The sequence below is a fragment of the Typopeltis vanoorti genome, chromosome 8, assembly GCF_054136105.1.
Source record: "Typopeltis vanoorti isolate ZY-2024b chromosome 8, IOZ_Tvanoo_1.0, whole genome shotgun sequence".
In the NCBI taxonomy this organism is placed as follows: Eukaryota; Metazoa; Arthropoda; class Arachnida; order Uropygi; family Thelyphonidae; genus Typopeltis; species Typopeltis vanoorti.
In genome coordinates, this window is record NC_143556.1 from 46,395,257 (window position 1) to 46,411,762 (window position 16,506).

The 16,506-nt window shown below is 38.2% G+C and overlaps 1 protein-coding gene across 1 annotated transcript in view; it reads right to left on the bottom strand.

Moving 5' to 3' along the window:
* Window positions 1–231: 231 nt before the first annotated feature.
* The window catches only part of LOC150103969 (outer dynein arm-docking complex subunit 3-like), a 248,381-nt gene continuing 232,106 nt past the window's right edge, over window positions 232–16,506 (bottom strand). The window contains exon 11 of the mRNA XM_090397109.1: window positions 232–362. Within this exon, the coding sequence (XP_090253235.1) occupies window positions 232–362 (131 nt within the window). The remainder of the gene's footprint in view (window positions 363–16,506) is intronic.

Below are 16,506 nucleotides of genomic sequence, written 5' to 3' on the forward strand. Positions count from 1 at the left end.
GATTTTGCTTTATGTAAACTATTTAAACACAGGTTTTATATATATATATTTAGAAATTTATTTGCCTGGATTCATGCAAAAAATTATTTAATAAAAATAATATCCAAAATACATTTATAATTATAAAAATAATATCAAAATACATTTATAATTATTTCATGCATTTTAAAATAAATGAAATAAGATACTGTTTCTTATCTTATCAAAATACAAAATTTTAAATATAAATATCTAAATTTTAAGCAGTTGTCTGCCTCTTCCTTTTTGTTTCTTTTTAACTTCAGCAAAAATTTCTGCTTCCTTCTTGAGGATACTCCTTGATTGTCCTTCTTCATCCTCACTGCTACTTGATTCTTCTTGTGCTAAAAGGGGAGAAAATGGAAATTCGATATCAATTAGGTAATAACCTATAGTACATTAGTACTGTAGGTGGGATGGCCAAAACGTTTTCCATTAACATGGAAAACTTTTCCAAGCCTCTTCTGGCTTCCATCAGCAGGACAAGTTGTTCCACACCAGGTGATAAAATTCATCCCATGCTAAAGATAATCATTCAACATCCATGGCCAAAACAGAATTTGAACCTGTAGCCTGTGAGTTTGGGGAGTGGATATGTTAACTCCTCAGCCAACCAGGCTGAGTAGTCAATCATCTTGCAAGATGATAGCTTAGATCATAAATGGCAAACCTATGGCACGTCAACGATTTTTAGGTGATATCCTTTTATACGCTTATAAATTATTCAACCCTTTTTTAATTATTACAATACGTACAAGTTAAATTTTGTTTTACACCAGAGAGTAGCTATGAAGATGTGCATATGATTAGTGCGGTATTAACAAAAGGTCACGTGACCCAAAGACAACCTACAATTGTTGAGTTGAAATGCTAATTCTCTTTAACTGTATTCCATAACATGTGAAACTGTCATAACAGCATTCACTATATATTTCTTAGTTTTAACCCATTCATGAATGGGTGTCGTTTATTGTTGTGACGGAACTTCTCTTTATCAGTGGGATCAACTCACGCAAAGTTTCGACCTTTGGTTGAATTTTATTGCTGCTTGTTTGCATTTGAGCTGGCACAGGGACTCACACATGCATTATATGGCATATTTCAATTCGTGGTAGAATTTTATTTGAAGTTAGCCTTTGTGATCTGTCATAATGACATCAAATATTTCAAATGCAATAAAACAAACACTTATTTCATGTAATTGAAAATTGGACAAGAGTTTTTAGTTAGATACTGTGTTTCCGTTGCAACATGTGGTTTTGCTTGAGTCTATACAGTGTAATTTCTGTGAGGGGGGGGGGCATGTGATTTATTAGTTAGTGCCATTTTTATTCCAGCTGTCTCTAATTGCACTATTTGTTGAGAAATATATTACACAGACTGCAAAAGCCTCCATACCTTAATCAGGGATGCAATAAAACTACTTGTTTTTCTTGCATCTGCAGTATAATGGCTGTTGGCATATGCAACACTTTTTTAAATGTCTTTTTTCGTAAAGTAAAATCAAGGGTGCCAGTTATATGCGAGGGTGAGTTATTTTTGAGTAAATATGGTAAGCTTTTTGCCGATAAGTTGACATCCTTCTGCTGCTTCCCTTGCTCAGCTAACTTCGATGGTGAGTTACAATGCATAAATATTTTTCTCACTACTGTTTTTTTTTTAAAAACCAAGAATGAAAATCAATTTAATAATACAATCATCAATTTTACACTGAATAACATTATAAATTTATACATAAATATTATAAATAAAATAAAATATTTATAAAATTATAAATAATTTATAAAATATAAATAAATATATATATTATAAATGTATATATAAATAAATATTATAAATAAAATAAAATATTATAAATAAATATATTATAAATTTATAAATAAATAAATAAATTAAGTTATATTAATTTTCTATTAATTTTTCCCCTATTAAAAACTTCCCGGCACTTCAGCAAATTGGTAAATCGATTGGTAATTTTTTGGCACACACACATAAAAAGGTTCGCCACCACTGGCTTAGATGATGAACACCTCCAAACCAGACTCAATTAATGTTATGAGTAACCACATGAGTTTCTCCAAACTTTTTCATGGCTTACATTCCAAGGTGAGTAATGTTAGCTCAAAGATCTTCTGTAGAACAAGAAAAGCAAAATTCATGCTGGTAATCAATTGGTGAGTCTCACTATCTGCAGACTCACCAACTAATTAATTGGTGAGTCTCCAGATAGTGATGGAAATTGAACAATAGTCTGATAGCTGACTTTTACCTTACTTTTAAAGGATGGGCTAATATATGTTTGCTTCCATGTAGTTGAACAGAATACCAGATAAGTATGGTATCATGAATTAGGTGATATAATAAGTCGGGTTTAATTCAGGGCATACATTTTTAGCACAATTGGGGAAGAGAAATATCATCTGAAATAGGAGACACTGACATGCAAGATTTCTGCATTGGACTATTTTAAAGTCTTTGTTTGTATTTGCAGAGGATCGTCTCAAAATGTAAGGTCTTGAGGTTTGGGAAACATCGATGGGACACTGCATACTCTATGGAAGGAGTTATACTGTAGGAAGTAGGGGAGACAAGAGATCTGGGATTGATAATTGATAGAAACCTGAAATTTAGGGGACATATTGCAAAGGTGGTGAAGGTAACACAGAGGATTGCTGCAATAATGAGAAGGACACTGACCTGTAGAGATAAAACAGTTATCATTCAGTTGTATAAAACCCTGATCAGATCACACTTGGACTATTGTTCTTGGATTTGGTCCCCAGGATTTGAAGGGGATAAATTAACTGTGGAAAGGGTACAAAGGCGGATAACAAAGATGGTTTCAGGACTGTACAATGATAGTTATGAGGATCGGCTGAGGGAATGTGGACTGCAGAGTTTGGTGGATAGAAGAAGGAGAGGTGATATAATTGAGACTTTTAAACTGTTGAGAGGTGGTTACAGGGTTGATACTGGGGAATTCTTTCGCTTGGTTGAACAGCAGGAAGGAGTGATGATAAGAGGCCATGCCTGGAAGTTACAAAAGGAAACTGTGAGCAAGAGGGTGAGGAGTGGTTTCTTTGCATGGAGGGTGGTTGAACCATGGAATGCATTGCCTGATGGAGTGGTGAGAGCAAGAACGGTCAATGAGTTCAAGGAGTGGTATGATAGACTGTGTTTCTTAAGGGGGGGGGACCTCCCCTCGATGAGTCTTGATAGACTTTGTGTTTCTTAGGAAGGACCTCCCACGATGAGTCTTTTGACTCCATGGAGGCCTGAATAATAATAATAATAATAAAAAAAACCCTGCTGTCCACACCCAAGACCGGCTAACTTGGCTATGGCTGAGGAAGATCCTTAAGCTCCTCACATCGGCGACGGGAATCGAACCTAGGACACTCCTTCTCCAGGCATACGGTTGCGAAGCGCAACCCCACTAGGCTAACTGCACAGATTGTGTAAAGTGAGAAATAAAATACCTCATTCCAACCAGGATTATTTCAATTATTTGACACCAGAGCATGTATTTAGTCAAAGTGAACAAGTGAACTATATCACGAGAAATGGATGCTAAAGAATCCACATTTTAAAAGTAGTATTGAATATTTGTAAGGTAGGTAGACAACAAAAGAATGAGATAGCCTAGAATGTAAGAGGAGTATTTCAATATGACAAAAATAATGGGATAAGTGATGATAGACAGGAATAACAAAGGTTACATGGGTCAGACTGGTTATAGACTCAGAAATGAATTATGATATTTGTTTGAGAAAGCCAGGTCAATACCTGGCTTTCTTAAAAAAGACATGCATCGACTGAGTTCATTCATTGTTCATTATTGGAAGAAATGAGATGTTAATGACTGAGCATGATACATTATTACCAGAATAGAGAAGAGGGGATGTATGTGTGTGATGTTTTTAATGAGAATAGGAAAGGTAAGAAGAGTTATGCCCATGTAGGGTTGAGATAAAAGGGAGAAATAATGGCAGTAGTTTGAGGAGAATATGGTGGAGGGTAGACAGGATGAAATATTTAGTTGGATCTTGCTATAGGCCTAGGAAATGGCCTAACAATAAGAAGAAAAAAAAAGTGATCATTATGGATAATTTTAATTATAGCAGTATAGATTGGAATGAGGATGGGATGTTGAATCTCTCCCGCTGGTGATAGTAATAAGAACATGACCATCTAGGTGGTGGTAAACCATATGAGGACCTCTGTGTGGAAAGGATACATGTGGAACTATAAGGTCAGGGATGACTGGTTACAGAAAGTTCAGGAGTCAGCTTAGAACTATAGCATGAAATGACAAATTGGGAGGAAAAGAGATCAGTGCCACTCAGGTGCAAGCAAAGAACTATTTAATAGTAGCAATGTTTGAATATATTCCAAAAGGTCAGGAGATTAAATGAGATAGGTGTGAAATGGATGAATGACGAGATAAGTAGCATGCAATCTGGAAAAAGAAGGTGGCATTTAAGGAGTTAGCAAAATAAGTGATAATAATCAGTTGTATAAGGAGTGCAAAAGGTATCATCTGTAGCAGCATTTAGCCTAATGAGGCCAACAAAAATTCCAGAGTTATATGTAGCTGGTTTAAGTTAAGGGATATTACATCCCATATCGTTTCTTAGCCAAATAAGAAACTCAAAGAGCTTCATGTCGAAAATAGTAGAAACTATATAAAGTTCATTATTCTTGATATTTACCCATAATGTGAACTTAGCTCCTAGGAGCTGTATTTCTGTTCAACATTATGAGAGGTCACTACCCAGACCGGTTTCAACCTTTATTGAGGTCTCATCAGTGAGTAGGTAGACCTAGTTAATATCAAGTTTGTAGCGAACAGAACTTACAACCCTTCTATGAGTATTGCCAAGAGGCAATACTCATAGAAGGGTAGTGATCGGAGCTTGCTCCACCTTAGACATAAGTTACCTCAGCTTGCACTACCTCTAGGGTCAGTTGCTGCAGTATCCAGGTATTTGCTTACGCTTGGAATCGCCGAACTTTATATAGTTTCTACTATTTTCGGCATGAAACTCTTTGAGTTTCTTATTTGGCTAAGAAACGATATGGGATGTAATATCCCTTAACTTAAACAAGTCACATGTCGCCGAATTGAAGCCTTTGGTTCTTCATATATCTAATAATATATGTAGCTGGTATATGAAAGAGTGATTAAGGAAGGATTCAAGGTCGGTTTGTCAAAATAGCAAAACGGTAAGTGCTGCAGAGGATATAGTTAAGATATTTAAATGAGCACTTCATCAAGGTATTTCACCCTGTGATATCATGCAGTGAAATGGAGTAGGAGGACCTCTTTACAAACAAGCAGAAGATATATGAGAACTTATGTAAACTTAATGTAAATAAGGCAGTAGGGCTTAATAACATATCACCGCCTATTCTAGTAGTATGGTTGTACTAGCATTGTGTGTGTGTGTAGATAGAAAATTAAGTAGCAGAGAGGGTGGGTTCTGTGGAGTAGAGGACCTTCCTGCAATGAGTCTGTAGACACCTTGGATGTATCACATAATAATAATTATTATTATGTGATACATCAATAACCCGTTTGTCTCTGCTAGTCAAAGTATTTTTCAGCAACCAAATGATTTGATGAGCTGATTTAGCTACTTTTGCGATGTGTCCCCCCTAACTAAACTTCAACTCCCTATCCACCAACACTCCCACATCCCTGGCCTCACCAATCTCCTGGAGTACAGTTCCACCAATGTGGTATACTGCTGCTAATCTTTTCACCCCAAAATTCATAACCTTACATTTTGCCACATTAAATTGACATCCATTCTCCTTAGCTCAGCCCTCCAAACTATCCAATCATCCTGCAAAATGTCGACATCCTGTGCTTTCACTATTACTCTACCCAACTTTGTATCATCAGCAAACAAATGAACAGTTCCTCTCAGATCATTTCCTATATCGTTAATGAACAAATTAAACAGTATTGGTCCAAGAACAGAACCCCGTGGCACATAGTCACAGGCCGTCTTTTGGGCTCTACTCCTGAATAAACCATTCTCTGATAATATCTCTCCATCAACCACCCTCCTATCCATCACACCAACCCTATATCCATCCTCATATGCTGCAGTTTACTGATTAGAATTTCGTGTGGTATCCTGTCAAAGGCCTTGGCAAGGTCCAGTAGGAGCCTGCTAAGGCATTACCCTTATCCAGTTCAGCTGTCACTGTGTTATAAAAATGTGAGCAAGTTACTGAGGCATGATCTACCCTTCACAAAACCATGCTGTCCCCCATACAGTATCTCATTTTCATCTATCCATTCCTGTATTCTCTTCTTGACTATTTTCTCCAAGACCTTGACAACGATTCCTGATATGCTGATCGGTCTGTAATTTACAACAGCAGTCTTGGAACCTCCTTTATGCAATGGAACTATTTTCGCTTCTTTCCACCCCTCGGGACTAACCCAGACCCAAGACTCAAATTAAACAAAATGGTAAAGGGCACTGACAATTCTTTAGCCGCTTCACGTAAGACACGGGTGGTATATCATCCAATCCCACAGATGTATGGACATTGAGATTTTGTAATAGACTATTCACCTCCACTTCATTCATCACCATTCTCATATAAGCTGTTGGTTCCTTTATTCCTGCAATGTCACCACCTGGATGATATACTCTTGTAAAGTGCTCACTCAGTAATTCCACTATATCAACTGATTCGGTTACCTCCCTACCATCGGCATTCTTTAAAATCATTCTGCCGTATACATTTTTTCTTTTATTTGCAACATATCGAAAAAACTGTTTGGGATTCTTTTTAGCCTGCATGGCTAATTTTCTTTCATAATCCGCTTTTGCTTTTCTTACCACACTCATTACCCTTCTGGTGTGCACTTTATACCATTCATGTGCCTGCTGGTCACCTTTCTCCTTAAATTCCCTCCATAGTTGTTTCTTTTTTTGCAGCTCAAGCTTAATGGTGTTATTTATCCATTTAACCCCTACTTGATTTACTATTCGGACTTTAGGTATACAGTCAGCCATTGCCTCCTGAAAACACTCCTTAACCACCTCCCATGCACTGTCAACAATCAGCCCTTGCAGTTTTACATGCCATGGCACTGAATCAAGCAAACTCCTTAGCTTGTCATACTTACCAGCCAGGTAATTCCACATGTACCCTGTCTTAATTGAAAATTCCACAGATTTAGCCACCTCCCAAGTCATGACCCTATGATCACTCTCACCATATAAACAATATATAATATATAAACAATTTTGACATTCTTGTTTAAGAGAGAATCTCAAAGGAATACAAAATGAGAAAAAATAATTCCACATCACATAGTAGGTGATGAAACTGAGGTTTCAAATTATAAAGCAGTCTGTATATCTGGAATTGTGGTTAAGATATTGGAAAGGCATGTGGAAAATGGGTTCATAACAGACCATAATAGGTTTGCTAAAAGGAAATGTTTTCCTTTCAGCTTCATGTTTTAACCAACTATTCACATATTACAATAAGATGATAAATGAATTGGACAAGGAGATTTGTATACAGTAGTATATTTAGATTTTGTGAGAGCCTTTGATAGATTACCACATGTGAAGTTGGTAATTAACTGTATTCTTGGTTTAATCCTATACCAAACTTAAGCAAAGTATGCACAAGAAGTATCTTCACGACTAGGCTACTTGTATATAGAGGCTGTTGACTTCACATCAGTTGCCTTGGTACTCATCATGCAAAGCACACCTCCTTTCAGACAAGTATATTGCTAAGCATTATGGGAAGAGTCATTAACAAGACTGATTTTGACCTTTATTAAGGTCTTCTCTTCAGTGGTAGATAAACTCAGGAAGATACTGAAGTTAAATCAGTGCAAAAATTGATTTAACTTCAAAAGAAAAAAATGTGGTGATAAATATGGTGATACATCTAAAATGGTGATACACCATTTTAGATGTATCACCATATTTTTAAACAATATTCTCAATCAGAGAGAGAGAGAGTTGTAGAAAGTTTTTGCTTGGTTATTTATCAAGTGGATTATAACAGACAAGAAATTATATTGTTGATTTACTTGTAATCCTATACCCAAGTTTAAGCAAAGTTTACATGCCAAGTATCTTCATGACTAGGCTGCTTGTATATGCAGGCTGTTGACTTCACATCAATTATCTTAGTATTCCATCCAAGAATTAATATCCCAACCAAGAATATTTATTATTATTATTTTTCTGATCCCCCATGGAGTTACAAGACTCATTGTGGGAGGTCAGTGCTAGTGAATACAAAGTCTATCATACCACTCCTTAAAATCATCCACAGTCTGTACTTTCACAACCTTCTCAAGCAACGCATTCCATGCCCCTACTACTCTCCATGCAAAAACTTCTTATCCTTTTACACACTACCTCCTTTTGCAAATTTCAGGGCCAAACTCTGCAGTCTGCAGGACCTCAGTCCATCCTCATAATCAACATTGTACAGTCCTGACATCATCTTTGTTATCTGTCTCTGCACTGTCTCCTTCATCCCCCTTCAAATCCCAGTGATCAGATCTGAGCACAGAAATCCAGATGTAGTCTAATCAAAGCTTTATACAATCGGATCAGCACAATTTTATCTCTCATGGTCAATGTTCTCCTCTAGATTGCCCCAATTACTCCAAAGATCTCTTGCCTCCTCCTTTCTTCCAGTAGAACTTGATCAAGTATGAAGCTTCTTATTTGTGAATCCCAAATTTTAAAACCTTACATTTAGTTGCATTAAACTGACATCCCCATGCCTTTACCCACCCTTCCAGCTTATTCAAATCCCCTTGAAGAGCCAAAACATCATTATCATATTATCTATAAACAACTGAACATCTCCCTGTAGTCCTGTCATATCATTGACAAAAAGACTGAACAGCACTGGCCCCAGGACTTGAACTCTCTGAAATTCTAATTATAACTTTCCTACTCCCTGATACTGCTCCCCCATATACAACTCTCTGATATCTATCAGATCTATCAGAGAGCCAATCACCAATCTAATCCACTAACCTGATATCCAAACTCATAATGCAACTTAAAAATCAACTTTTCATGTGGCACCTTGTTAGATGCTTTGCAAAAATCCAAAAAAATGACAGTCTGTCACATGCCTTATCTTCATCCACTGCTCTTTTTACTCTATTGTGGCCTGCATAAATAATATTACCCTCATCTGCCCATTTCTGTATATGAGTTATTACCAATATCTCCAAAATCTTAACAACTACAGAAGAAATACAAACAGGCCTAGAATATGATACCTCCATTCTACAATCATCCTTATGCAATGGCACTATCTTATCCTCTTTCCACTCTCCAGGAACCTGCCCCATTGCAAGACTTTCATTAAACAGGCAGGTTAACGGTAGTCATTCCATAGCACATTCCCTTAAAACACGTGGTGAAATTCCATCCAGTCCTCCGCCCTCCCCACCTTATTGACATTTAGTGTACTCAGTATTCAGAATGCATCCTCTTCATTCACTTCTAACATTTCACCACTCATTATTCTTCTAGGAGTAAAGCCTATATTACTAAGATGGAACAGTCTAATAAAGTGATCATTAATTAGCTCAACTATGTCATCTGCTTTGGTCACCCAGTTCCCTTCTCCACCCAGTAAGATAATCTGTTCACTATCATTTTTCCTCCTACATGGCAAAAAAAACTCCTTGGGATTCTCCTTTGATTGCAGTGCTGGTCTCCTTTCATGTTCTAATTTTTCTCTCCTTACAATACTAGTCACTTTCCTAGCCTGAGCCTTAGAGGTGGAATGGTTTCCACCTCTCTTTATAAGCCTTCCATAATCTCTTTTTCTTCATCAATTCCCCTTTTATTCCTTTTGTTATCCATTTGACTCCAAATTGCTTTATCTTCTTCACTCAGGGTATATAATCTGTTATTAGTGTCAACAATTTTTTCTTAAGTATCTCCCATGCACCGATGACCCCTCTTCTTTTAAATTCTTTCATCCATTGCTGATGCAAATTGGTTTCTAAGTCTATGATAGTCACCTGCCTTATAATAATTCCACATAACTTCCTTCTGTTTTGATACCCCCCCCATGTCTGTTCATCCTCTAAGTAAGGACTACTTGGTCACTCTAACCAATGTGGAAGGGGGGGACAGGCAAGTATGTCATCTCAGTCACAATCAGATTATCTGATGCTATAACCAAATCCAGAACCCTTGATCCTCGTGTTCTGGATTGTTCTCGTCTTCTCACCACATGCTGCTTAAGACAGTTGCCTCCTCTGCCAAGTTTATATCACTGTTGTTGAAGTCCTCCACAATAATCACTCGTTTTGTGCTTGCCAAACACAATTAATTTGCCTAAAGATTTCCTTCTCATCAACATCTATATTCCTTGGTCTATAGCAACATCCCACAAAATATCTTGTCCTATAAACATCCATCTCACATCATATACTCTCAAAGCCATTAGTGTTATTTCCCCTGAGATTCTCCACCCTGAGAACCCACAATTCATTTCTTATCATGCCACCACTACATTTAACTTTTCTATCCTGCTGAAATATATTTCTCTAGCATCAATAGTGCTATTGATGATAGAGAAAGAGTTATGTCCATACAAGGTAGAGATGCAAGAGGGAAATGGGGCCAGTGGTTTTGAGGCAGTATGGTGTGAGATAGAGGTGAATAGAATCAAATACTTGGTGGGATGTTGTTATAGACCTGGTAATGTGGATGGTGGTGATAGTGAAATGTATAGTCAAATCAGAAGTAAATAAGAAAAAGGGTGCTCATTATGGGTGATTTTAATTATGGCAATATAGACTGGAATGAAGAGATAGCAACTGGAAGTAAAGAAAATGAGTTTCTTGAGTTTTTGAGGGATAACTACCTCAGACAGTATGTAACAGAGGGCACAAGAGGATTAAGGGTCTTGGATTTGGTCATCTCATCGGAGGATGTAATTATCAATGAGGTATCAAATCATCCACCAATTGGTGAAAGTGACCATGAGGTGATTACTTGGGTGGTTGCCAGCAGTGCAAGGACCCCTGTGAAAAAAGGGTATATGTGGAACTACAAGGGGGGTGATTATGAAGAGCTCAGCAGATAGCTTGCAGGTGTAGCATGGAATGAGGAGTTAGCTGGAAAAGAGATCAATGCAGCTTGGGGGATTTTCAAAAAATATTTAGTGGATGCAATGTCTAAATGTATACCATGGGTGAGAAGGTTAAATAAGGTAGGTGTGAGGTGGATGAATAAAGAGATTAAGCATGCAATACAGAGAAAAAGGGCATTGTGGAGGCAGCATAAGAGAAGTGGAAGTAACCAATTTCATGAGGTCTACAAAGACCAGGCAAGGAGGGTGACTTGGTTGGTGAGAGTAGCTAAAGAGAGGTATGAACAGCAGTTAGCTAATGAAGCTAAAAAGAATCCTAGGGAGTTCTTTCGATATGTAGCCAGCAAAAGAAAGAATGATTATGGAAGGATGACATTGATTGGAGGAAATGGTATAAAGACAGCTGTTGCAGAATGTGTGGTGGAGATACTTAATGAGCAGTTCATAAAGATCTTTCAATCTTGTGAATGTGACTTCATGGAGAGATTAAGAGCAGTTGATGATGGGGAGGAGAGACTGACTGTAAGTGAGCAAGAGGTGTTTGGGGAGTTGAGTAAACTAGATGTAAATAAGGCTGTGGGACTTGATAATATATCACCACGTATTCTGAAAGAATGTGCCAGAGAGTTGACACCTGCCTTGACATATTTTTTTAATACGAGTCTTGCACTTGGTCAAGTCCCTAAAGAGTGGAAGGAGGGCAAGATTGTGCCACTTCATAAAGGAGGTGATCGAACTCAAGCATCAAACTATAGGCCTATCTGAGTGTCAGGTGTTCTGGTTAAGTTGTTGGAGAAGCTTGTGAGAACTAGGATCCAGAGTTGGGTTGACAACAATGGTATAATCTTTGATGGACAGCATGGATTTGCTAAAGGGAGGTCGTGTTTTAGTAATCTACTTACTTATTACAATAAAGTGATTGCTTCCTTGGACAGAGGAGGATACACAGTAATATACTTGGATTTCGCTAAAGCTTTTGATAGAGTACCTCATGATAAGTTGACAGTCAAACTAGAGCAGATGGGGTTGGATATTAGATTAGTGCATTGGATTGGAGACTGGCTATCTGATAGGTATCAACAAGTTGTGTATGGGGGTGCAATATCCAGGAAAAGGAAAGTCACTAGTGGAGTGCCTCAGGGATCTGTTTTAGGGCCATTACTATTTAACTTGTATATTAATGATATTGGCGAAGATTTGGATGGAGATATTCAGTTGTTTGCAGATGATGCATAGTTGGGACGAACCATAAAGAGTAGTGAAGATGTTGTGGCCTTGCAAGAAGACTTGAATAAATTGAGTGATTGGGCAAGCAAATGGGGATGTGAGTTCAATGTTGCAAAATGTAAGGTTTTCAAATTTGGAAAACAAAGATGGGATGCAGAATTTATGCTTGGTGAGAATATATTGTTGGAAGTAGAGGAATTAAGAGATCTGGGAGTGATAGTGGATAAGGATCTAAAATTTAGGGGACACATCGCCAAAATTGTGAAGACAACACAAAGACTTCTGGGAATGATGAGGAGGACACTGACGTGTAGAAATAGGGAGATTCTTGTTCCATTGTATAAGGCTTTGATTAGGCCACACATGGACTATTGTGCCCAGATTTGGTCACCTGGTTTTCAGAAGGATGAAGAGATGTTGGAAAGGGTCCAAAGGCGACTGACTAAGGTAGTTTCTGACCTCTGGAATGTCGAGTATGAGGAAAGATTGAAAAGATGTAATTTGCAGAGTCTAGTGGAGAGAAGGAAGAGGGGAGATATGATAGAGACCTACAAGTTGGTAAGGGGTTGTTATAGGATCAATGGTGGAGAAGTTCTACAGAGAATAGTGGGAGATCAGGGGAGAACCAGAGGTCATCCCTGGAAACTGTATAAAGAGGGTGTGAGTAGGGGAGTGAGAGGCAGGTTTTTTTCATGCAGAGTTGTGAATGATTGGAATGCCTTACCTGAGAGTGTGGTGTCTGCAAGGAGTTTGAATGTGTTTAAGACCCGGTATGATGAGATGTGTGTGAGATAAAAGGACCTCCTAGATGAGTCTCTGACTCCATGAGGTCTTGTTTAATAATAATAATAATAATAATAAATATGCTATACCCCTTGATTTCTATCCCTATTAGAACGTCCTTCTCAGTTAACCAAGTTTCACTGATACCAACACCCTCTGGAGAGATTGAGTCAATCGATGCCACAAACTCATTCCCTTTATTCCTAATGCTCCTACCATTTGTATACAGAAAAAACAATCTATTGCCAGCATTATTATAGCCATTATTACTCCTCTCATACTCCACCTGGCTCTTTAATATAGTGTACATCCCCTCATTTCTCAAGCCCCACAAGAGGCCATCTCTGCAAGTTTCCACCGGTGCAATTCAAGTTCCACCCCCCCCCCCACTCATGACACACTCACTTGCCTAGAAAACAACAATCTTTCCAAATTCCTACACCCTTCTGCATTCAAATGCAATCTATCTCTTGCATACAGCTCCCTCTATCCTCAAATGTACTCCACACATCCACATATTCAATACTCCTTTTTCTGCACATTCTCACTATCATTTCTGATTTTTGCATTGATTTAACCTCAGTATCTTGATATAGGTAAGCTGGTAAATATAATTTTTTCCCTTCTTTCTCTCATTCCTTACTTTAACCATTACTGACCAAGCAGGAGAGAATGACAGACCTGAACTGGGAGCACCTACACTATGAACAGGTGCTCAAGATATTCATAAGCAGATGAAGATGGTCCTGGAGAGGAAATGCTGTACCATTTCACAAACACATAGCCCAATCTGTCACCCGATACACCCAACAACAGAACACTAGCAGGCCAGAGAAGAACCTAGCACAGACCTAGATGATTTCCAACAAATCAGCTTTAAAAAAAAAAAATAAAAAAATAAAAAATAAAAAAAAAGCACAAGGAAACAACTAATGAAAACACAGACACACCCATGGATGCAGAGACTGACAAGAGGGAAAGAATACCACTGGCCATACTGTGAGTATGGTAAACTGCACTAGCCTCAGCTTTAAAAATCCATAAAATAAAGTTCAGCAGGGCTAAGAACAATAATGAAGGCATTTGCATCTGCCACAGACAGTCACCAACTACTTCACAATCACTAAATTCATGGACAAAAAAAAAGAGTCCCATACCACACCTTCGCATTGAAAAGTGAAAAAAACTTGTAGTAGTGTTGCATGGTATCACTAAATCACTGATAACAGAAGTGGTGGTCAATCTTCAGAATCATGGGCTACAACCCATCAAAAAAAGCATATGCTGAGATTAGACAAATGGCCAACGTTACTTGTTCTAGTCAAAATAAGTAAAGAGTAGCATGAGATCTTTGATCTCACAACTGTCTTTGACCTCATCATCAAGTCAGAATCTCTACGCCAAAACACATCCAATAGCCAGCCACTACTGTCAAAAATTTGGCAGCCATTCAGAGCACTGTAGTAAGGCAACAAATTTTATTGCCTCAAGTGCATAGAAAATAACAACTACATGCAAGAAACTGAGATCAGAACCAGCAAAATGTACCACCTGCAGAGACCACACCCTACCAACTATAAAGGGTGCAGAGAATTTTCAAACTCCAGGAAACTGCTAAAACCAACCCAGGCCCAGCCTGACAACAAGACAGAGCCATCCTGGCAGACATGCTTATTGGACATTACAAATTCAATACCTAGCAAGAAGTCATAAAGCACAAACTTGTTTATGAGACAAATGCAAGCAATTCTCACACTAATCAATGATGGTTTACGAATGTAGAAGACCTTATTTCATTCAGATAATTTTCTAAAATTCCAGCAGCCTAGGAAACAAAATGCATAATCTTCAAGAATTCATAAAATTTGACCTAATCCTGGTAAATGAAATGCACCTGCACCCAACCAACAATGCAAGTCTCATAAACTATGTTTTATATCACAACTACATGCCCAACATCAGGAGAGGTAGCACAATAGTATCGATATCAAATGCAACATTGAGCTCAGCAAAATTGAAAAAATCCTTCAACTACTAACATTGAGATCATAGCAGTGAAAATACAGAAGCCAGTGCAGGCAGCCTGGAAATCTACTCCATGTCCAACTCTATCACCAAACAGCTACTTGAAACTGCAGCAGAGATATTAAGCATTAACCGAGCAGTGCTAGTAGCAGGTGACTTCAACACCAAGCACTAAGCCTGGAATAGCAGGCCCACCAATCAGAACAGTAAAATCCTCAATGATTTTGTTGCCACAAGGAATATCACAGTTGTGGGACCTCTAGAACCTGCACACTATAACATAACAGGACATCCAAACATTTTAGATATCACCATCTTCCAAAACATTGCTCACCAATACAGGCTGAATTCAGTAGATGACCTCAATTCTAACTACACCCCAGTACTATTTTACTTAGGTTAGAACAGGAAAATACTCCTGACCATCTATCAGTACCCAATTGGGGGAAAGCTGCTAACACACTCATATTCATAGTCAGTCCCAACTACCAAATCTAAAGAGATGATCAACTTCAATACACCACCTGGAAAAACATAACAACAGCATTCTCCCTCTGCAATGCCATGCTCAAATGCCAACTGCCTTCCAGAAGAAATTAAAAATCTCATCTGTGAGAACAGAGTCAGGATTTAGGTCACAGAGTCATGACAACAATGTCCACATTCTTGTCTGAGAGACTCACTGTAAGGATGAGGATCTACTCCGCCAAAGGGTAGAATTCCATAATGTAGAATTACATTATCATCGGAGCCACTTACCATCATGCACACAGCCTTGCCACCTATGTGCTTAGTACCTAGAAGATTCCCACTTCATTACAACCAACATTGTTGATGGTGTGCATCTGATAACAACCAAGATAGGGAACATAACCATTACCAACGTGTATAAACCCACAGTCTTCTTGTGGCAGCTGCAAGTTCTACTAGTGCACAACCACCCTGCGATACATATATGTGACTTCAACAGTCACCACATGCTATGAAAATAGGCTTCCAACAATGCATATGGAGAGACTTTGATGGAATGGACAGAACTTCACAACATGCACCTAATTTTAGACACAAAAGGCAGATCTTCCTTCAGGTCAACAGTTTGTAACAGGGAGTACAACCCCAACCTGCTTTGTCACTCAAGACAACAGTGGGCGACCGTTACCTAAATCGAGAAGAGGTCTCTCCAATTTTCCACGAAGACAACATATACCAATTATATTAGAGGTACGCCTGTGGGTACCCTTCCCCCTTGTCAGATCCATCCAACATCCCTGCTGGAACTTCCAGAAAGCCAACTGGGAGACATTTGCTGCTTTATGTTGACAA